This window comes from Emydura macquarii, unplaced genomic scaffold (genome assembly GCF_026122565.2).
Source record: "Emydura macquarii macquarii isolate MOO-44397 ecotype Brisbane River unplaced genomic scaffold, CSIRO-AGI_Emac_v2 contig_2205, whole genome shotgun sequence".
NCBI classification, from domain to species: domain Eukaryota; kingdom Metazoa; phylum Chordata; order Testudines; family Chelidae; genus Emydura; species Emydura macquarii.
The window spans coordinates 5527724-5550201 of record NW_027132342.1 but is presented as its reverse complement, the minus strand read 5'-3'; the positions used below and the strand labels follow the sequence as shown (position 1 = coordinate 5550201).

The 22478-nt window shown below is 42.6% G+C and overlaps 1 protein-coding gene across 12 annotated transcripts in view; it reads right to left on the bottom strand.

Annotated features, from left to right (window-relative positions):
* SOX5 (SRY-box transcription factor 5) overlaps positions 1–22478 on the bottom strand; it is an 831751-nt gene that overhangs the window by 24375 nt on the left and 784898 nt on the right. For 9 of the 12 annotated variants that reach the window (XM_067559200.1, XM_067559203.1, XM_067559201.1 and 6 more), the window contains 2 exons: positions 22278–22455; positions 12282–12454 (listed from right to left, as the gene is read on the bottom strand). In XM_067559200.1, the coding sequence (XP_067415301.1) occupies positions 12282–12454; positions 22278–22455 (351 nt within the window). The remainder of the gene's footprint in view (positions 1–12281; positions 12455–22277; positions 22456–22478) is intronic. The other 3 variants (XM_067559198.1, XM_067559206.1, XM_067559204.1) reach the window with 2 other exon arrangements.

Here is a 22478-nt window from a genome sequence, read left to right as displayed (position 1 = left end):
TCTTTTGACTTCAGTGGATTTTGGATCAGGTCCTTGAGGAGCTAATAGATATTTTTCCATTTGTAACATCTGTGATTCTATGAGAAAATTAGGCAGAAATTGAGGGAAACTATCCTAATGGTCAGTTCTATTAGATTGTAGCATAGTCGCACTGTGGGAGCAGTAAAGTCCCATTGCTTGGGTCATTTAAAAGTATAACAGACAAAGCATTAGCAAATATAGAGTAAGGAGCAATCCTGCAAATAGCTCCACTCTAGACAACTAGAGGACTATAAAAGTGACAGGCAAAATCAGAGAAATACACAGGAGAAAATACTTCCAAATCTACTTAACTGCTTCTACAGAGTACAGCCAGTCAGGAAGAGTTAATAGCCACAATAAGATGAGAAGTTTTTTAAGACATTATAACCAAAGAAAGTAATCTGTTGGAGAGTTAGACTAATTCAGTGGCAGGGCTCCAAGCAATGTTCTAATTATATATTTAGAAAGAAAGAAAGAAAGAAAAGAATATGTACACACACACAAACACACACACACACACACAAAGTGTGTGTGTTCCGGACAAAATAAAATGACTAAGCACCACAAGTCAGACTCAGTTATGTGTCAGCTGCAAAAGTTACTTGGCTCTCTGTCATGGATAGCTGTCATAACTTACCAAAACACTGATCTAAAAATGACAAGAACTTGGTTGCAGTTTCTCTCTCTCTCTCTCTCTCTTTCATACAAGAAACAAAGCAAGAGGAGTCAAAATGTCTGTTGAACAGACTGATGACCTTTGCCAGAACTCCTCCTACTGCTACACAGATGTGAATCAAAACCTTGGAAGGTTTGGGAAATGAAGACACTGTGATACGTTTCCCTAATCTCCCTTTGCCCTTCCCCCACCTCATGTTGGGCCACAGTAAGAATGCTGAACACGCATCTGAGATTATGTGCATGCTTCCATTCTTGAATTACTCCATAATTCAGTAGGGCAATATGAATGCTGGGCCCATGGTGACAAATCCCCCCAATTGAGACATTCATTTGGCCAGAGTACTTGGCAAACACTTAGAGTACTCTGAACTCTGTTTAGGGTTGTATTTTGCCAAAAGCCTCTCTCACATTGCATAATTCAAGGTTAAACGTTTTGCTGAAACTGTCCGCCCTTCAGTATTCAATTCCCCCTCTGCCTATACCCATTTACCTTGATATGAATGTTTTCATTCATGGTTGATATACATACATTTTTTGTGCTCAGAGGAATGCAGCCAGAGTGTCAGAGTAGCAGAGCTCAGACACAGCTATCAAGTTCGTGTTCTCCTTATTCCAAGCGAGCTGATAGATCAGACTAAGAAAAATTCTTTTGTCTGACAGCCTGGATGAACTACAAACCTGGTCTTTATAAATGAAATTTTGATATCTTGCCCATCAGATCTTGCACTTAAAAATCCTGAGAGCATTGATTGAGCAATTAGCCTTCTGCCTCACTTTCCTCATACACCATGTCTAGCAAAAGGAATGGATGGTTTGCATGCCCTGTTACTTTGTTAGGTTCCCCTCTGATTCTATTCCTCCAGCTGTGCACTAAGGGAAGAATTCCTAAAGGCTAATATGGAGCACATCTACTGCACAAACTGAAGTGAGGGGCTAGTTTTCAAATCAGCCTTGGATTGTACGTCTCCAAGGTAAGGCCCACAGCACCTTGTAATATGTTATATGGTGGTGAGCATAGAGACTCCGCTCAATACTCCACAATGATTAATAATTGTTCAGACATACCACTCAATTAACGCACATGGGATTTTTAAGTGCAGGTTAGATCAGATCAGCCACCAGTCCATACATTTTCTTGTTGGATAATCATATTGGAGATCCTAGTTGTCCTTTCAGAAGCCACCTTAAAATATTTTTCCTAACCCATAAAGAGAATGAGAGAGTCCTATCCCATTAACGGACATACGTGAGACCTTTTTAAAACTGACTTTTTCTCAGTCACAAAATCCCGAGTGAAGGTCCTTGTCCATTGAAGTAATAAGCACTGTAACAATTTGTATTTATATGCTGCCTTTCATCCAAAGATCTTTTCTTTACAAATGTTAATGGAATCTTACAACTCCCTAGTGAGAGAGGTAAGTATAAACAACATAAATGAGGGACAGAGAAGCTAGGAGAGTTAAGTCCCAGGTTCTATCCCCATCTCTGATTCTGTCTTCTGTGAATTCTTATGTAACTAAGGGCTAGTCTACACTAGATGGGGATAGAACCTGGGACCTTGTAAGCACTGAACTGAAGGATCAGGCCCTTAGTCCTGAATTTTATCTCCTGGAACATGCAAAATACATGTGGATGTTGTTTGTATTTACGTCCAGATGCAGGCAGACGATTTCCCATTTTAAACACTATGGGGTAAGCCCACTGGTGGCATAAGGGAATGCTCCTTAACTGACTTCTGCATGCTTACGCAAATGGTGAATTTGGTTCTGTGTTTTTGGGAAGGCTCCTATATTTATTCCTTTTATAAATAAATAGTTTTCTATTTATTTATAGGGTTTTCTAAGTAGCTTATAATATCACTCACACGTTAATGAATTTATCCTCACAACGCCCAGTGGAGTAGGGAAGTATTCAGAGCCCTGTTTCACATATAGGAACCCGAGCGACTTGCCCAAGGTCACACGGGAAGTGTGGTGGTGGTGCCAGGATTTGTACTTAGACCTCCTGGGTCCCAATCCAGGGCCATGACCACAAGGCCATACTTCCTCTGTGCCTGGAACTGGGATTCGTGGTGGTGACGTGCGTTACCAGGAAAAGCAAAATAAAACAATATCAGCTACAGATCAGCTGTTACAATGGATCCTGCTTATAGGGCTATAAAACTCATAAAAAACGCATTCATGACATGATAAACTAGAGTGAGACTTTCAAATGTTGACTTAGTAATTGTTAAACCCCTTCTGGCTGCACTATTTTATAGTCTTCTACTGTACTAATGAAAAGCGAAGAATCAACAAAGAAGGGTTTTAACCTTCCAATTATATAAACTCTATAGACCACCAAAGAAGATGAAAGATTATTTATAATGTCACAACAATTTATCAGTTGGGGATTTTGTTGTTGCTGCATCGAAGTTAAATATGAAGAAACAATGCATTCACCACCCCCTCAACTCTTTCACTCTTGCTTATCTGAGATCTCTTTCTTGTCTCAGAAATAATAATCCACCCACCAAATCTAAAAGCAGAATTAAAAGAAATAAAACAACACTCCTTATTTGAGGGACCTTTCTGATTTTACAGTACTTGTTTTTAAAACTCTTCAATTCCAGTCTCAGTTGGGACTAGATGGTTTGGGAAGTGGGTACAAACCCTTTGACTTTAGGTCATCTATTCAAACCCAGTTGTATGAACTATTGGTTCAAAAGTGACTAATAGTTGTTGGTGACCTAGAAGAAATGCCTTGGTGGTCTCAGTAAACAGGTGTCCCGGCAGCTGTTCTAGCAAAAAGTTGTCCCGATTCTAAACCAGAGAAGCTCTGGATTGAGTGAGCACAATCCACTCTTAACTACTCTCTCATCCTCAGATTGAACTGCAGGGCATTGGTGGAATGGAGACAGTTTGCATGTTCACTTCCTGTGCTGTACTTGTTTGTGGAGAGAGGCCTTCAGTTTCCAGAGCTGCCAATCCATCATCTTTCGCAAGCACTGAACTCATGCCGTGCCTGAATTAGAGCCCCTTGAAGTGAACGGAAAGACTCCCACTGATTTCAGTGGCTCCTGGATCAGGCCCTTAATATATTTATTAATGTTGCAGTCCACAAATTAAAACTTCCTTGACAAATTAGATGCCGTTTAGAAAACATTTTGCCTAAAAACAAACTGTTTTAAAGATGGTAGAAGGCAGCAAATCTAAAGGGAAAGGGAACTATCTTTGAAAAGATGAAGAGGCTTTGGCAGTCTGATGTGTATTTTGGTGGTGACCTTGGTAAGCTGGTAAGAGTCAAGACTTCCAAAAAATGTGGAAGCCCCTTGTCTCAGAGAAGGGGTGGAGGAGAGGTAGAAAAGGCGGTGTAGGTAGCTGCTTCCCTCCTCCAAAAGATTTTGCCATGTTGATTCAGAGACTGATTCTCAACTGAATACAGCAGCGATCTACTGAACCCAGGTTGAGAGAGCCAGGGAACCTGGTTTCTAGTCCTGAGTTCACCACTGACATGCTTAGCTAAGTCACTTAACCTCTCTGTACCTCAATTTACCCCATCTGTAAAATGGAGATAAAGATACCCACCTTTGTAAAGTGCTTTGAGATCTGTGTTTGAAAAATGGAGTATAAACACAAGGTACTGTTGTTCCTCCCAGCAAGAGAGAAAGTGACATAACAGCTTGTCTATGATGACAGTGAAGGGTTAATTACAGAAAAGGCATGGGATACCAAAAATGAAGTGAGGTGGAAATCACAGCCTATGCAGGATATCCGGGGAGGGAGGGTCTGCATCATGTAAACAGAGAATTAAGAAAGCAGACTCCACTTTGCTGGTAATTGTTTACTAAACAATGGGTGACTCAATTACTTAGAAGCATTAACAAATGTATAGACTATTCTCTTCCATTTTTTTTCCTGGAAGGTATTAAAGGCTGCTATGCTAACCCTCTGCCTAACATTTCACCAATGCTCTCTGCCCCAATGAAGAGGGTCACACGTTTTCCATCTAGACTATCACCTGAGTAGAAAATTGCCAGGTTTTCCAAACAATAATAATGCCTGATTTGTTTGCTCACCGGGATCAGCACTGTGCTCATTCCAATGGAGAGTGGAGTTCTACACACACAACAGAATGCTAGAGGCTGTTCACTATTCAAATAAAGGAATATGTGCATTTTAGCATTGGCAAAAGGTGGTGGACTGACAGTCCAGACTAAATGCGCCTGGTTATCTTCTCACTAACGCCAGTTTAACTCCTTTGACTTTAGTGGTTTACTCCCAATTTACCTAATAGAGAGTTAGAAGAGAATCAGACCCAGGTTCTGCTTACTCCCAGGCCCGGTATTAGTGTTGATAATGGCCATGATTTTATTGTGACTCTTGTCATATCTGATGTTTTACTTAAAGCTCTAACTCCTGGAGCCATGATTATGTGAGAACCTAAGATTTCATTTAAAAAAAAAAGAAAAGTTTCCAGCCTTCGTGGTTGTGGAGAAAAGTTTGAAACTGTGGCCTATAGAGGTTCATAAACCAGAAGGCAAATTAAAAACCATTAAAAAAAAAACCCCTCATGTTTTTTAAGCCAATGTCATGATTTTGGGATTGGGGGGGGGGTGGGGGGAGCCTGACTCCTGCTTTTTTAATGTTTGAGGTTAGTAAAGCTGGGCATGGTAGCTTCAGGGACAGTTTCCCCACACTATTCTGCAAATGTTGTCTGGAACTCGATTTAGAGGGGTGATTACTCTGAGAAGTGAACGGGGAGTTCAGGCCACACGCCCATTCAGACTTTGGCATCTCTATGGAACCCAGGGTTCTTCCCTCACATGTTTGTGTGCTGTTCCTACTGATCTCAATGGGAGTTGCACATGCACATCTGTGGGCAAAATTCATCCCTCTCTGGTGTGTCACTCATTTTTATTAGTGAACCCTGCCCATGCCTCCTCATTATAATGACGTACCAAAAAAACACACAATTTTCCCTTTGAAAATGTGTGAGCTTTTAGCAGGGATGATAGTCAGCCAGAAAAAGTTTGCTTGAAAATGAAAAGAAGGAATCCATGTAAATCTTGACAAAAACCTCATCCCATAATCACTCCTACCATGCGTGGGCACTTGCTAGCTGAAAGTAGTGGCACTGTGACAAATGTAGCAAAACCAAAAGCAGGCTCTATTAAAAAGAGAGAGAGAGAAGAAGAAGAAGAAGGGGAAAAAAAGTCTCACTGGCCATCTGTGAAAATAAGGCATGTGGCCATTAAATGCAGAGGCTGTAAATATACACAAAATCCAAGGGAAATAAAGGACTAAACTTTAAGCTCAAACCAACCAAAATGTTTAGTACTTAGTTAGCAATGCTGGGCAAAAATGACCCGATCTTTGAAGTGTGCAAACTTTAATTAAATTAAAAAAAATAATAAAGACGTTTCAGGAGAAGAGACACTGGATTCAGTAGCTCTCTGAATAAATTGCCCCTTTAATGTGAATGATCCTGTTGAGATTGTTGATTGGACTTATTGAAAGGCTGACATACAGAGTGATGGATGGGCGATGACATAATACCTGCTTGCCTTGTTGTCATGCTCTTTGAAAACTGTCTGCTCTCTGTTGATAGCATTAACAAAGAGGATTGCAACCCCTTCCACTGTATCCTACATACAAGAAATTTCCACTGGCAAAGAATCTTAGCAAGACAGAATTAAGAAGGTTTTACTGGGTGTACGGGATGGATAGGAAAAAGCAGGGACCGCATGTTAAATTCTGTGTCTGAGGGTGATTTGGCGTCTCTAACAGTCAGTTGTCACAAAAAAGTCCTTCATCCCCCCAGAATATAATAATTATATATTAATTATTCTAAACAGACAGATCTCTCTGCACACTGTGAAAATAGAACAAAAATATACTGTTCATCTTCTTTAGTGTTTTCCAGGCCAATGAGAAATAGAGAGGTCTACAAATTATAGGACACATATATTACACGTACACTGAGTCTAAAGGGTAAGTGTATATACTGTGTCTGTGCAATATAACCTTTGCTAGTGAACAGAAATGCTACAGTATATTTTTTTTCCAGTAAAATATTATGTGGATCATTAAAATGAGCACGGTTTAAACTTTTGCAAAGAACTTTGGTACAGAATGTAAGCATTGTACTTCTGGACTAATTTCCAATGGTTTCCTGCTACTTAGGAAACAAGAACAATTAAACTGCCCCCAGCTCCTGCCTTCCCTTGCTTTATTATACGCGCAGCCTGCTCACTATGGGCCCTATCCAAAGGTCTTTCAAATCAACAGAAAAACTCTCACTGGCTTCAGTGTGCTTTGGATGAAGCCCCCTTTGGAAACTCCAGCTCCAATTTAACCATTAGGAAAAACAATGTATTATTTAAATGAAAAACTCATCTGAAAAATTTAATATCTCATTTTACAGTATCTTCTCCCTCTGCCTTCAGTGAAGTGAGCTCCAGTTTTCTATTTCTCAAAGAGCAGCATCTGGTAGCTCAGGACTCATAATATCCCCTTTCCTCACCTCCCCTTAGGGGAAAGCAGAGGCTGGATTCACTTGAGCTCAACAGACCACTGCAGTTTCTTAAGAGTTAACTCTGCTGGCCCCATCCATCAGGCAACCAGTGAGGCATCAGGAAAGAATGACGGATGTAAAATTATTACAGGGCTGCCACCCGATACACTTACTGCCATTTGTAACTAACACTGGAACTGACACACTTTTTTCATTATTAAACATCCACATTAAGTCAACATTGGTCACTGTCATTTCATGTTTGGCACTCTGTTAAAGGAGAGAGAGAGAAGAGGGGAGGGTGTATAGTGGGGAGGATGATGGGAGATGGGGTGGGTGGAAATGGGAGGAAAGGCATCCTGGACCTAGTGTTCCATAAGCATGAGTAATAAAAACAGGCTTCTGCTTACAATGCTGGAATAAATATTGTTACAAATAGCTCTTTAGTTACAACCCAGCAGACAAGTACATGTCAGAGCCTTTTAGAAGAGGGATGAACTCTCAGCAATGAGTGAGGGAACTGGTATGATAGGTTAAGAAACACTTTTGCAGTGTGTGTGTATATACTAGTGCACTCATCTGTGTGTGTGTGTGCATGCGCACACGCTGCTTGTGTATTTTTAGGAGTGCACAGCACTCAGGAATTAGTAAATCTATTTGATGGAGCATATCTAAACATATATGAATGTGTATTTGTGGACCGGTTTGCATGCACACCTGTGTGTGTGTTTGCAGATATGTGAGTATGTACATGTCTGTTTACTTGTGTATAGGTCTGAGTATATATACAAATTTCTGGCTAGTTTTTTGTGTACAGTGCATGTGCATCTGTTGTATGTACACGTGTTGTGTATTTGTAGATGAGCGCATTGTTTGTTTGTATGCGTGCATACACATGCCAGTACCTGTAGTTGCATGCATCCAATATGTAGCAGAATGTGCAGTTTTTTGGCTAAACAAATAGACCATAGTCTAGTTACTGATACTGCCCACTACAGTGGTTGCTCTGGATGAAAATCTGCACTTTTTAATCTATATGTATAAAAGGTAATATTGTTTATGCAGCAAGTGTCAGATGACAATTATAAATATAACTTTGTTCCTGGGTTTCCAAGAAACCAGAAACACACACACACACACACACACACACACACTTACTTCTCTTTTACCTTGTAGTATTTCCAAGAAAAGAATTTTAAAATATATATTTCATTGCATTTCCAATTAAAATATGTTTCAGTAAAATCTACATTCATGATGTAGATTATACGAAAACCATCTGAAATTGAAGTTCCGATAGTTGGGTGCCCACAAAATTGAGGCATCCAAAAGTCCTAGTCACTTTTGAAAATCTTTTCCTGCTTATGCCTCCTCTAGCACCAGACCTCTCCAATCCTACACAATTTGTCTGTCTGCCTCACTGCTGCCTGATAACAGAGCACGGCCCATCTACAGAGACCAGCCTAGCTGGGAACATGAAAAGTAGCCACAGGGTCATCTGAATGTTTGGTAAACAGCCTCTGGGGCTTGAACATGCACATTCATGAAGGAGATTTCCTGCCCTTGTGCCTTTCTGACCACACCAGCAGATAGAGCCTGAACAGTACTTGTGACTTTGGTTAGTTCACAAATGCAGGCCCAGGCACCTTTTTTCACTGGTGGGCTCGGATTACTATTGGTGCAACAAAAAAGCTCAAACTGCCCCAGAATGAGCTCCATAACTATATCAACACCATTGGAAAAGAAGGGACTCAAACACTGGACCCCACTGTGGCAGTGTGTGCCGGCCCCATAAAGATTAGTAACATGCCAGGGAGAATGAAGTGATTCAGGCTCAGTCTTGCTCTCCAACACATGGCATACACAGCTATGTAGTACACATGTATGCAAGCAAAGTAACAAATCATGTATGTGTTGATTGCAATGCCTCTGTAGCTATCCCATTCCCACCTCTTCTGCAGGGAGCGAGGGACAAGAAACCTGAAGGTCTGGAAGTTTGGTGTGTTTGCCTTTTAAATCACTGGATTAGACCCTATGCATGTTGATGTACACCCTTACAGACCACCCTGTAATATTCTCAATTTCTCCCTCCCCGCTGTCTGCCTTTCTCTCTCTCTTCCATGAAAAAGGAAAGAAAAATCATTAGGATATAATTTAACTGAAAAAGGCAATACTTTCCTTTTTTTCAAATGTTTGGAGGAGGTCTTGATAAAAGCTTTAAGCAAAAACCTAGATCCAAACACCCTCAAACTTTGGAGACGTTCAGATCCTCAGTTGGATCTGAACTTCACGGCTGGCTATAATGAGATAAGACCGATAATGTTTGGAAAGTTCAACTAGGGTTCCAAACTTCACAGCCACCTTCCTTTCTCTGCTGGGTCAGTCCAAAACCCCACAAACAAATCTCTCTCAACTCTGAGATCCTGCAGATCCAAAAGAAAATTTCACAATTAGCCCCTATCAGTATATCAGCAACCCAGACGCAAACAACACTACTTTTGGAGAGTTCAGATTTGGATTTAACCTTTGTGTCCCCTTCCCAACCCTACTTGAGAATGATAGCCTTCCTGATAGTTTTGGCAGCTATTGTACAAAAATAAATAAATAAAAGCTTTTGCCACTTTAGAAAAGAAAAATTGGAAAGAAAAACCCCTCAAAACTGCAAATGCAATACCTTCCCCTCCTCCACACCCTCAGAGAATCCCTGCCCCCCATGCCAAACATGGAACATGAACTAGAGAGCAAAATAAACCCTAGAGCTTGAGGTGAGGGTGAGCAGTGAAAACAGAAGGGGCAAGGAGTAGCCCAACAATAGGAAAGTAACAGAATAAAGCAAATGCAGATGGTTCCACTCCTGTTACTTAATCAAAAGGCTATGCAAAGTCACTAGAGCCGGCATAAAGTCATGTGTTAGAACAACAGCTGATCTGTGTATTAAAGAAGATTAACTCGCAGTGCCATGGTGGAGGGCCTGGGATTATTTTATGTACTTCCATTGCAGTACAAGCCGTCAGCACAATTACTGCCCTCCGATGTGAATGACTGATCTGTAACCACAGCTAAACAGCATGCTGCTTAGGGGCCTGGGTGCTTCATGAAGATGAATTTCCATACCATCAAAGTGCTTTTAATGGGCTCCCTGATCCAACCACAAGGCCTGCTTTGCAAGTATATAGGACTCAGGATGAAGGCTTCCTGTCCAAAAGGATTTGGTCGGTTGTCACTTGACAATTCCCAGCCAGCACAGGGGAGGAGAGGGGGGGGATAGGTAGAGTTGTCTCTGCTTTGGAGGATTAAAAAAAAAAAGGGTACAGATGCTTTCTGAATGCAACCAACTGCTGTATCCACAGCTGAATTCAATGCGCTTAACAAATAACGGCAATTTAGCTATGCTTGCGAGGAATAGCTTGAGTCACTTTGCATTAGCATCTGGCTGAGTGTTAAAGTCATTTCTACATGGGGAGCAGAGAAAAGGAATTTCTGCTCCAAGCATCCTTTCAAGAATGCTTAAATATTTGAATATAAATTCCTTTGTGCCTGTGATCACTTCGCCTTATAGCTGACACTCCACTTTCCCCCCTTCCCTTCTGGTACTCTTCTCCGTGAAATGCCATAAACATGCTCTGTCCCTCTCTCTCTCAATACCAATGCCCTTATTCTTCTAAAAGAGGTTTTATGTACAGCCAAACACCTATTACACTGACCTCTTTTTCTCCCCCTTCCTCTCAGGAGAGTGCATGAAATTGGAGGCATTTCTACATCATTTACACCCATGCTAGGCTGGTAAAAAAGTACAGTAGTGACAGACTCACATGTACATTTAACATTCATTATCCGGTCTGCTGGCTTCTCACAGCTTATTGATCAAACTCCATCTAAAAAACAGGGAAACTGGAAAGCTATCCAAATTAGCAATCTGCTTGTCCTGGACAATATTGTTTGACTCACAAGCTTCCCAGGATGACTGACTTTCAAGTTATTGCTAAGTAGCCGATCATTTTTATTCTATCTGTCTGCCTATCTGAATGAATCACATAGGGATCTAGGAATGAAAGAGCCACCAGAACAATACAATTTTGTTTACACCAAATGCAATAATATTTCACTTTGATTATTTGGTGGAATTAGAGCAGTTTTGTCTCAAGAAATATTTGGGGAAAAAATCATGGAAAATATTGTTAAAACATGGGTGTGTTTTGAAAATTTCTGTCTTGGGTGGCAGAACGGTCTTCAACTCAGAGTGGCCAGGAGTGGATCTAGTCATCCCTTCGGCCAGGGGTAGGGCACCAGAAAATAGTCATAGGTGTTTCCTGAAAAAAGCAGGAAGTCATGGAACCCGTGACTTTTGTGACCCCACCCCATGACAAAACAACAGTGCTAGATACAATATATACAAGTGTTACTTGAGAGGAAAATTTTACCTTCGTCGATGAGTTTGCTTATTGCAGCTTAGCAGGCCAGTTCAACATTAGAATAACGCAGGGCCCATCAATTCTAGCACTTCTAAGTTCTACTGAAGGTATTTGGTGTAGTTTGTATTGTCAATTCTCTGTTTTTTCAATTTTGCTAAGTCATCTAACATGACTTGACAGTACTATGTTGCAACGGTCATGAAATACCATCTATGACAACCTCATAAGGCTAAATACCCAAAGGCTGAGCCTGAGTATTAGAAAGCTTTATGTTCCTAAAGAAGCTTGCATATTTTCCAAATCCAGTTCATCTCACAAAACCATGTATGCATTTCCATAAAGCAAGATTTTCACTCAGACCCAGCTATTTCAAAGATCACTTAGTCATAATACATATTGACAGCCTGGAACAGAGAATTAATGGTCTCCAAAGTTTTCATAAGGACTTTAACTATGTTTTTAGTCTTTCCTGTCTCCGCATCTGTGTGGGGGGGGGCTGCTTTTTTGTTTGTTTTTTGACAGAAGTAGATATTCTAGAAGGAGGGAGATAGAGCAGGGAAGAGAGGAAAAAAGGAGGGAGAGAGAGAATGAGATTGTGTGTGTGTGTAATGCCTAAACACAAGGAGAGCATGGTCACCCAAGAGACTATCAGAAAAGGGAGTCTCAGGAACTGACCTTTTCTGTCCTGCAGTTATTGAGACCCAGACTATTCACAACAGCCACCTTCCCATCAAGCACCTGTTGTTCCCTCCGAAGTTGCTCCTTCATCTGTCGGGCCTCCTGGATTGCCTTGGTAACAGCATCGTGGTCATTTAAATAACCTGACGACGTGATAGAAGAAAGAATATCTTAAAAAGAAAGAAAGAAAGGAAAGTTACGAGAATTAGCTTTTGTCTGTGAAACACATCAATGTTTTCCTTGGGCACTTAATTAAATGAGAAAGAGACAGAGACAATGAGCAGACCCATAAACCTGTCTGTGTGTGGAAATCATGCTGCTCTCATGATAGAGCCACCTGGGTATAAACCATGAGAAACATTAGTACCGATAGCATCACTCTGATACTTGATTCCATTAGTTTCAATGTTTATCCAACATTACAGAGATTGGTCCTGTGGTTTGTATACAGCAGGATGTTAACTTGATAGGGGACGTGGGAGGCCTTGATCATGCAAAGAATCCAGAACTATTAAAAATAGACCATTTTTTCCTTCCCTTTCTCTAAACTTGTGAATACATTAAAATAAACCACAGGTGGCGGTGGTTTGCTATAGATACAAAGCGCATAATGGCTGGGAAAAGAAACTTCCTCCGCCGAATACTCCCCACCACCACCTGTCATTCAGAAATGTATAAGAAACAGTGACTATATGGACCTACGTTCCCACTCTATACATGTTGCTAATAGTGGGTCAGATGTCTACGCTGTTTGGCTGTGAATTCACTGCCTAGGGTTTAGCCATAGCAGTGGCTGAATTATTTTGTTTTTAAATGTTACACATTAGCACAGCTAATGCTATTTAATTTTAAATGTGATACTTTGTCATTTTTTTTCTTTAGCGTACGGTAGATTATACTTATGATCTGCATGTGATTTGTAGGATGGAATACTGATGGAAGACTCCAAGCCACAGTCCATTTTTCAAACATTATAGGAGAAGCTAATATCTATCATTTTTTCTCCTCATTCTCCTACACACACACACACACACACACACACACCTCTCCCCTACACACACACACACACACACACACTCTCTCTCTCTCTTCTTTCTGTCTTTTAACTAGGGCATAAAAATGGCATAAAATGAATCTGTAATATGAAATTGCCCAGAAAAGGGACTTCTGTTTGTGACATGAGGCTAAATCTAACCAGATCCATTGGTGAATTGTGACAGATGGAGGGACTGTGAGACAGAAGGCAAGCACTAATCACACACAAAATGACCGGCTTGCCTCAACATGTTCCATGGATTCCAGCAAACTTTACACCCTAATCCATTTTTAGAACAAAAAACATCTGGGCCATAAATCCTCTAATCTGCCAAAACACGCTATTAAATCCCATGATTTGTTGAAAAACACTAAGATTAAAGAAAGGAAATATAAAATGGCTAACTGCCGTGTTAGGAAAGTGTTATTAATACTCTTTCTTTGTCTCAATTATGAATGTTCTGTTCCTAAAGAGCCTTGTCTAATCACGTCAGATTACACATCCTTGTTGTATTGCTAGACTCTTCTATCTGATCTACTGATTGCCAAAAAACGTAGAACATTGTCTAACTGCTTAAAACATTTCAGTAGAAGAAGCTGATGTCAGATTAGTTCAGTGCTGCACTGCTTCCCCCCTGCCCCCCGCCCTTTTAACCCCCTCAAATTATAACAGAACAAACCTGGAATTCTGGTCTCCTTTAGAGAATTGAAAGCAAAAATTTTTGTAAAGTCTGGGTGTAGGGGGAACAGATCAACAAATATCTTTCAGTTAGGTAGCTGAAAACACTCAGAGTTTTACTTAAAATTAATTGAATCCACATAACTTATTATTACCAAATGACCTGGCTCAGTGATTTCAGGGGAACAACAGCTTTTCCAGTGCTAGGAAGGATGTAATCCACACCTACTAAATGGTATCATAGCTTTATTTTTGGTCCCCATCTTAACAAGTCTCGTGGTTCTTTCCCCATCTTGCATTTGTTATTGATCAAGTTTGCATTTGGTCAGAATAAATTAAAAAGCAAACCAAAACCAGCGACATTTAAAAATAGCAGTGCTCTTGATTAGGGTAGGCTCTTGATACAGAATAATCTGTATTATAGCTGACTTTACCTAAGAACTGGAATTCATGTCCTTCTCCAGACTATTTGATTTTTTCCTGAGTACTACTATTTTTGAGAAGTTTTGGCACATGTCAGTGAATAAAAGCAAGCGCTCCTTATGTTTTTCAATAGCTGCCAATATGCTGGTGTGCAGGGAAAAGATTAATATAGATACAAGTTGAATGTAAATTATTTTTGTCTAGGGTATGTGGTGAATTATTGACAGGGAGATATTAAATGCGCTTAGTTACAGGGATTGGTAAACCAATATATAGATGTTGGAGACAACAGGGAGAGGGAGGAGAGACATGTTTTTGTTTTTAATAGGTAGGCATATGCCTGCTTCTGAAAAGACATGCCTGGATTTAAGTTGAATATGAAGCCATGACATGTGTGACTCCTCAAGTTATAGCATGATTTACAGGCAGTATGGATGGATTTAACCAAAGGGTCACCTACCATATGTGCCACTTTACCAGCTACATGCTCTGCATTATTTCTGATATAAAGGTACATGCTTTCCTTGGCCAGATGGAACTGAACATTATTGTGAGCGCAGTGAAAACAAACAGTCCGAGGATAGATTTTAAAACGTGGTTTTAAAGTGAATTTAGTTGGGGGGCGCGAGGGAAGGTACCAGCCTATTTGAATTCCGGGACAGTGGGCCTAAGCCCACCTACGACAGAAGGCCCACCCTCTCATTGGCAGCCCCAGAGACCAAAATGCTGTTTTTATCCAGAGATCAGAGACAGCATAGTCAATGGCTTGCAAGGTTCCCAACAACTGTGCTTCAGCTCTGTGCTGGAGTGACCTACCTCTCAAGGTAAAAAGATAGTTCAGTCTACCTAGCCCATCAAGTCCTTGGTCTTTTTGCTTAAATTGCCAACAAGGTTGTTGGCTGTGGTGGTTTAATGTCATGTGCGAACTTCTGCTGGGGACTTGATTGAGACCAACAACTCATTTTGCTAAGGTCAACAGAGAGCCTTTACATGGTTAATGGCTTTTGCTTACTACAACTGTGGCTGGCTGTGAACTAGTTACCTAGCAGTAAAAAGTTCCACATACCAGTACCAAGCCTCTGAATCATCCAGTTCTCCATAAAGGACAGATTTTTGATAGGAGCAGTCTATGTCTGTCCAGTTCTTGTGCCACATTTAAGGACAGCTTATCTTATATAGTACACACAATGATACTGTTCAGCAACCTCAAAAAGTCACTTTCTGTATTTGTAACTAGGAGATATAAAGCAGTGAACTCTATGTCATTAACAATAATTTAAGTATGTTATCTTTTGCTCCACAGTTTTCCATGGTTTATTAATGGTATAACACATTAATTCTTCTTACAAGAGTGACCTTTAAATCTCCATTCATCCTCGCAGCTTTTATCCAATTACATTATCACTCATTACAGGTACAGTATTTCAAAATCTGCATTTTGTTAAAAGGAGAAAAGTAAATTGCAGGGATCTCAAATCTATGAAAAATACCCAGGGTGAAGGAGGAGGATCATACAGGGAGAACAAGAGATGTTCTGCCACTGAGATGCAGGTCAGATTCATAACTCTGTGCTTAGAGATGCTGTTCACTCTCCTCAGGACAAAGGTTTTAAAGTGAAAAAAATGAAAACTCACCCCATTGTACAAGGAGAGCAGCAGGGCCAAACCAATTAAAGATGCAAATAAATTACCAACCTAGCAAGTTAAATAGTGTAGTGCTAATAAGAATAATACATAATAAGTCATGAATTAACAATGGGATATTTATGAAACATTTATGGAGTTTTATAGAATGTCATGCTGGATAAAGTAGTTTCTCTTTTTATACTGGCCATAGGATTATATTCTCTATTTGGTGCATGTAATCATAACTCTCATCAGTCTGCACACTGAGAGAAGGATACTGTTGGCCCACATATAGGGATTTGAAACTTGGAGCATAAGCTGGGTCTTACTGGTGTATGTACAGCTGGAGTATGATGCACTGTGCACTTGGGTGGAATACATGTTCATTTATAGGGAAACAGAATGAACGTCTCAGATAGTTTCAATGCACTGCAATTGAAAAATTGTAGGAGCAGCCAAACTGGATCAGACCTATGGTCCAGTCAGTGCAGTATCCTGTCTCCGAAAGTGGCCAACACTATGCTTCAGAAGAAGGTACAAGAAACTCCACAATAAGCAACTGTAGGACAATCTGTCTCCCAGAAAGGTCTCAGCCTAATCCCTAATAGTTAGTAATTAATTTATACCTTGAAATCACAATTCAAGTTATATTAAATCACTTTGTACAGTAGTTGAGTGAAAAAGATCATAATTACAATGGGGGACATCTGCATGTTATTTATACATATACATATAAACATGCACACACAAAAAGACATGGCATGCACACACCCATCCATTTTCATATAAAGCACCCACCCACCTGTGAAATAAAAAGTGTCAGTAACACCAGAACCGTTTATTGATTAAATGGTCTCAAGAGAGGCAATTTTGGAGGGAGGGAGGGAGGAATAATAATATATTACAGAACAATACTAAAAGCAGCTAGCCAGACTATTTTCAAGATACTATGTAAAGTATGTTTTGAAATGTACCTGGTGACTTTTTAGTTAGCCATTAATATTACTGCTGGTAGATTAAGCTAAAATAATGCCCCACAAAGCTTTTCAGTGGACTATGAATTAAACCTGTAATTTTCTAAAGAACTGTATGCACATGTAGACATGTAACTCCTAGGGATATTTTTAAACTTATTCATCAGTTGTTTATGCTTTTAAATGACACCGCTGAATGTCTGAATCACTGTAATACAGTGGTAGCCATGAAAAAAATGGTCACTAACCTTCGTAACTGTTGTTGTTCTTCAAGTGCTTGCTCATGTTGATCCCACGTTAGGTGTGTGCATGCCCTTATGCAGAGCTGTCAGAGATTTTTTTGCCTTAGTGGTATCCGTAGGGTCGGCTCTGGCACCTTCTGGAGCCCCGTGCTCATGACACAGTATATGAGGCGCCGCTGGCCCTGTGCCCTCTCAGTTCCTTCTTGTAATCAACTCTGACGGCGGAGGCGGAGGGCGAGTCATGGAATGGACATGAGCAGCACATCTCGAAGAATAACAGTTACAGGAGATCAGTAACTGTTTTTTCTTCTTCGAGTGCTTGCTCATGTTGATTCCATGTTAGGTGACTCATAAGCAGTATCCCTGGAGGTGGGCTTGGAGTTCATGGATGTGCCACTTGCAGTACTGCTCTACTGAAGCTGGCATCTTCCTGGGTCTGCTGGGTGATGGCGTAATGGGACGTGAAAGTATGAACTGAAGACCACATAGCAGCTCTGCAGATGTCTTGCATTGGCACCTGTGTCAGGAAGGCTGCTGATGAGGCTTGCACCCTGGTCGAGTGAGCTGTTACAATCGCTGGCAGAGGCACTTTTGCTTGTTCATAACTGAACTTGATGCAGGCAGTTATCCATAAAGAGATCCTCTGGGAGGAGTCTGATAGACGTTTCATCCTTTCTGCCACTGCAACAAAGAGCTGCATCGACCTTTGGAAGGGTTTTGTCCTTTCGATGTAGAAGGCGAAAGGCCGTCTAACATCTAGGGTATGCAACCTATGCTCCTCACTGGACCTGTGCTGTTTGGGGAAGAACACAGGCACGAATATATCATGGTTATTGTGGAACTGTGATACCGCTTTTGGTAAGAAGGTGGATGGGGGTCACAGCTGGACTTTGTCTTTATAAAACACTGTGTAAGGTGGTTCCTAGGTGAAAGCTCTGATCTCGGAAAGCCTTTGTGCTGAGGTGATCGCTGCCACCAGGAAGCAGAGAACATTTCAAGAGAGGAACAGCAGAGAGTAGGACGCTAATGGCCCAAGAGGGGCTCATGAGCCTTGAGAGGACTAGGGAGGAATAGGATCTTGTACTTGTGGGTAAAGTCTCTCCAGGCCTTTTAAGAATCAGATCATCATTTCCTGGGAGAAAACTGATCTACCCTGGACCAGCAGATGAAAGAGCCACCACATGAACCTAAAGTGACAAAAGGGCCAAGCCTTGATGCTTGAGATGTAACAGGTAGTCCAATATGGACTGTATTGAGGTTTGGTGAGGAGAAAGGTTCTGGTCCAAGGCCCAACAGGAAAGCCTCCTCTATTTGGCCAGGTAAGTTGCTTGGATAGAAGGCTTTCTGCTGCCCAGGAGAACCTGCTGAGCTTTCATTGAGCAAGCCTGCTCCTCTGCATTCAGCCATGCAGCAGCCACACTGTCAGGTCAGGTGCAGGGATCCTTGGTCAGGATGCAACAGACAGCCGTGGTCCTGGGACGGAAGGTCCGGCCAAAGTGGCAGCTCCAGCAGGGTTCTTATTGAAAGCTCCAATGGCGTGCTGAACCAGTGTTGTCAAGGCCACGCCAGGGCTACCTGTATCACTTTCACCTTGTCTCGCTTGATCTTCAACAGGACCCTGTGGACCAGTGGTACTGGCGGGAAGGTGTACAACAGTCCCCTGGATCCAGAGAAGGGATGATGGAGGCTAGGAAGACTATGCAGAAGTTCAACTTCTTGAGATATCTGTTGAGGCGATGCAGATCCAGGATGAGTCTGAGGCCTCCTTTGGCCTTCAGTACAAGAAAGAATTGGGAGTAAACCCTTTATTTCTCATGTCTTGAGGAACTTCCTCCTCAGCCCCTACCTGTAGGAAGGTTTCCACCTCCTGAAAGAGACATTGCTTGTGAGAAGGGTCCCTGAAGACCCTGAAGAGAGAATAGGAGGGAGGGTGGGAACTGAAGAAAACTGCAGGGTGTAGCCATCTGATACGGCATTGAGGACCCAACGGTTCAATGTAATCTGGGCCCATGTGGAAAGGAAGGGGAACAGTCGGTTAAAAATAAATGGGGGTATGGATCATGAGGACAGACTGAGACGCTGTCTTCGGGTGCACCCTCATACACTCTGATGGAGCACAGGCCCCGATTGGGCAGCAGAGGAGGAAGAAGTGAGATGGTGGCACATAAGCCATTTATCTCTGTCCCTTCTCTTATAGGTTCCTTGATGTAGCTGACCTGAATATCTAGGCGGTGGCTGTGGCGGTCAGAACTGTGTCCTAGACCTCTGCGGTGTATACAGGCCAAGAGATCATACAGTGGCACTGGAATATTTCAGGCCATGAAGCCTGGTATCACCATCTGCTCTGAAAATAGGGCAATCCCCTCGAATGGGAGGTCCTGTATAGTTTGCTGTACCTCCTGAGACAACCCCGAGGACTGCAACCAGGAACACCGCCACATTGATACTGCCAAGACCATTGACCATTGGCTGCGGAATTGGCAGCATCCAGTGCAGTTTGGAGGGAGGCTCTAGACACTGTCTTGCCATCCTCTAAGATGGACACAAACTCCTGCCTGATGTCCTGTGGCACAGCGTCTTTGAATTTGACTACGGAGTGCCAAATGTTATATTTATATCTCCCCAGCAATGCCTGCTGGTTGGAGATTCTAAGTTGAAGACTGGCTGTGGAATAAATCTTTCTTCCAAACAAGTCCAGCTTCTTTGCATACTTGTTCTTAGGTGTCTAATTTCCCTGACCCTGCCTGTCCTGCTCGTTCGCTGCAGCCACCACCTGTGATGCAGGGAGTGGGTGAGAGAACAGGTATTCATATCTCTTGGCCAGAACATATTTCTTCTTGGCTCTTTTGGATATGGTTGGCAGAGAGGATCAGGTGTGCCAAAGGGCTTTGACCACCTTCATTATCCTTTCATACACCGGCAATGAGACTTTAGTCAGTGCTACAGCTGCCAGGATGTCAACGAGGCTGTCTGTTGGTTTGGTGATATCCTCAGCCTCCAAGACTAGGTTGGACACAATCCTTTTAAGGAGTTCTTGGTGGGCCCGAAAGTCATCTGGCGGTACTGGGGGAGCTGGACCGGCCACCATCTCGCCCGGGGCTGAGGAGAATGATAGTAATGCTGGGAGAAAGAGTGGTGCCTCCTCCTCTTCAAGGGAACTGTCACTACCTCCGGGTCCCATGGTTCGGTGCTGGTATTGGATCCTGAGTCCAGATCCCACACCGGGCCAGTCGGTGCTGTGGATCGTTTTCTGGACACAGCTGTGGAGGACTGGAGCGAGTAGGATCCTGGTGCCATCAGGATCCTACATGGATTCCAGTAGGGCCACCGGACAGACCACTGTCCTTGAGGCCAGGCACCTACTGCATGCCAACATCAAACAGTGGTATGCCCGGCAACCTGCGTTTTTGACGCCAGTGACTGGGCTCTCTCTCCAACTCTGAGGAGGACAGTTCCCCCTGGGGGACCAAGGTGGAGCTGATGGTGGCTCCTCTTGTTGGCTGCAGTGTGGAATTGGTGAACAGTGCTGGGGAGATGATGACCAGGAACAGCATTCCCCTAAGCAGTGCCATGTTGAAGGGAAATGGTGCCGAGACAATGGCATGCAACTACGTGTCGGGCTGTGTGGTGCTGGGGATCAGTGCCAGGGGTCCAGTAACCATCACCATGTTACCGGTGCTGTGAGGGTGATGACCGGTACCGGGGAAACTGAGATCGGCCATATGTAGCAGGTGATTCTCTCCTCCGGGTTGGAGACTGGGAGCATGGTCGAGACGGCGGAGACCTTTGCTGAGCCACAGGAGACTTGGCTAAAGTGTTGTGGAACAGTGCCATTTGACTGACCACTGCTCTGGTGCCGAGAGTAAGGCCAGCAGAGTGAGAGGCACTGGGAGGGCCATCAAGTCCCTGGCCACTTGAAAGGCCTCTGGCGTTAAGGGCACCATTAGGCGGAGGAGCCCCCTTCTGCTCCCAGGAGTTGGGGGTGGCTCTCTCAGAGGACTTTCTGCCCTGAGAGGAAAGGCTGGCTCTAGACGCACCGAGGCAGGTGATCGGCCTGACGTAGGTCCTTTGCCCAACCCCGCCTTCTTATCCCTCTTCGGCACAGAGGAACAGATTCAATCATGCTGCTTTTTCGGCACCGGTGAAGTCAAGCGGCATTGAGAAGAGCTTGGTGCTGATGGGGCACTCCACACTGACATTGAAGTACTCGGCGTCGAGTCCAAGTGGGAGGGTTCTGAGGCCTGTCTGAGAACTGCCTCCGTTAACAGGGCTTTCATGCGAATGTCCCTGTCTTAGTCTGTGGACTGAAGCCCTTGAAAATCTTGCACTTATAACCTCATGTGTGTTTCTCCTAAGCACTTTAAACAACTATCATGAGGGTCATTAAGCAGGAAGGGCTTGTGGCAACAGAATACAGTTTGAAGCCCAGGGACCGATGCATGCCCCGTTGCTGGGCGAACATCCCCAACAGGACCACTATTTCTAACATACAAACTAACTAACCAACTACCAAACTATTTACAACAACTAACAAATAACAGCGAAGAAAGAACCACTAGGCATTTGTGAATACAAGAGAGAAAGCCATTCCAACAACCATCACGGGCGGAAAAAAGGAACCGAGGGGGCACAGGGCTGGCAGCGCCTCATATACCATGACATAAGCACAGGGCTACAGGGGGTGCCAGAGCCAGCCCTACGGATACCACTAAGGCAAAATATCTCCAACACCCGTGCCTGATGGCACGCACACACCTAACATGGAATCGACATGAGCAAGCAATAGAAGAAGAACCATCATCATTCACTGATTGTTATCTGAAACAACACAAGCTTTTCCCATGCTGAATAAAGACAGTTAAGATCATGTACTACTGAGACCTCAGAGAGCTTTTCCATTGACTTCAATGAATGCAATATCAGACCCCACCTTTGATTTATCATATGGTTGGCAAATGCTGACTTTTTAATGCTGACCTCTGTGCTACATCAACAAAACCAAAAGAAAAATTTACCTATTGTGTTAACTCTGGCCGAAGGACTAGCTAATGTTGCTGACACAGAGGATTTGAGTGAACTGGCCCCACTGTTTATTCTCAGAGCTGGCATATGAGGAGAACTGGGTGATGTCGGAGATTTTCCCTCAGATGTCTTCGGTTTAGCTGAGAGGTTCAGTGGCTGAGCGACTTCATCCTATAACGAGCACAAGATAAAGC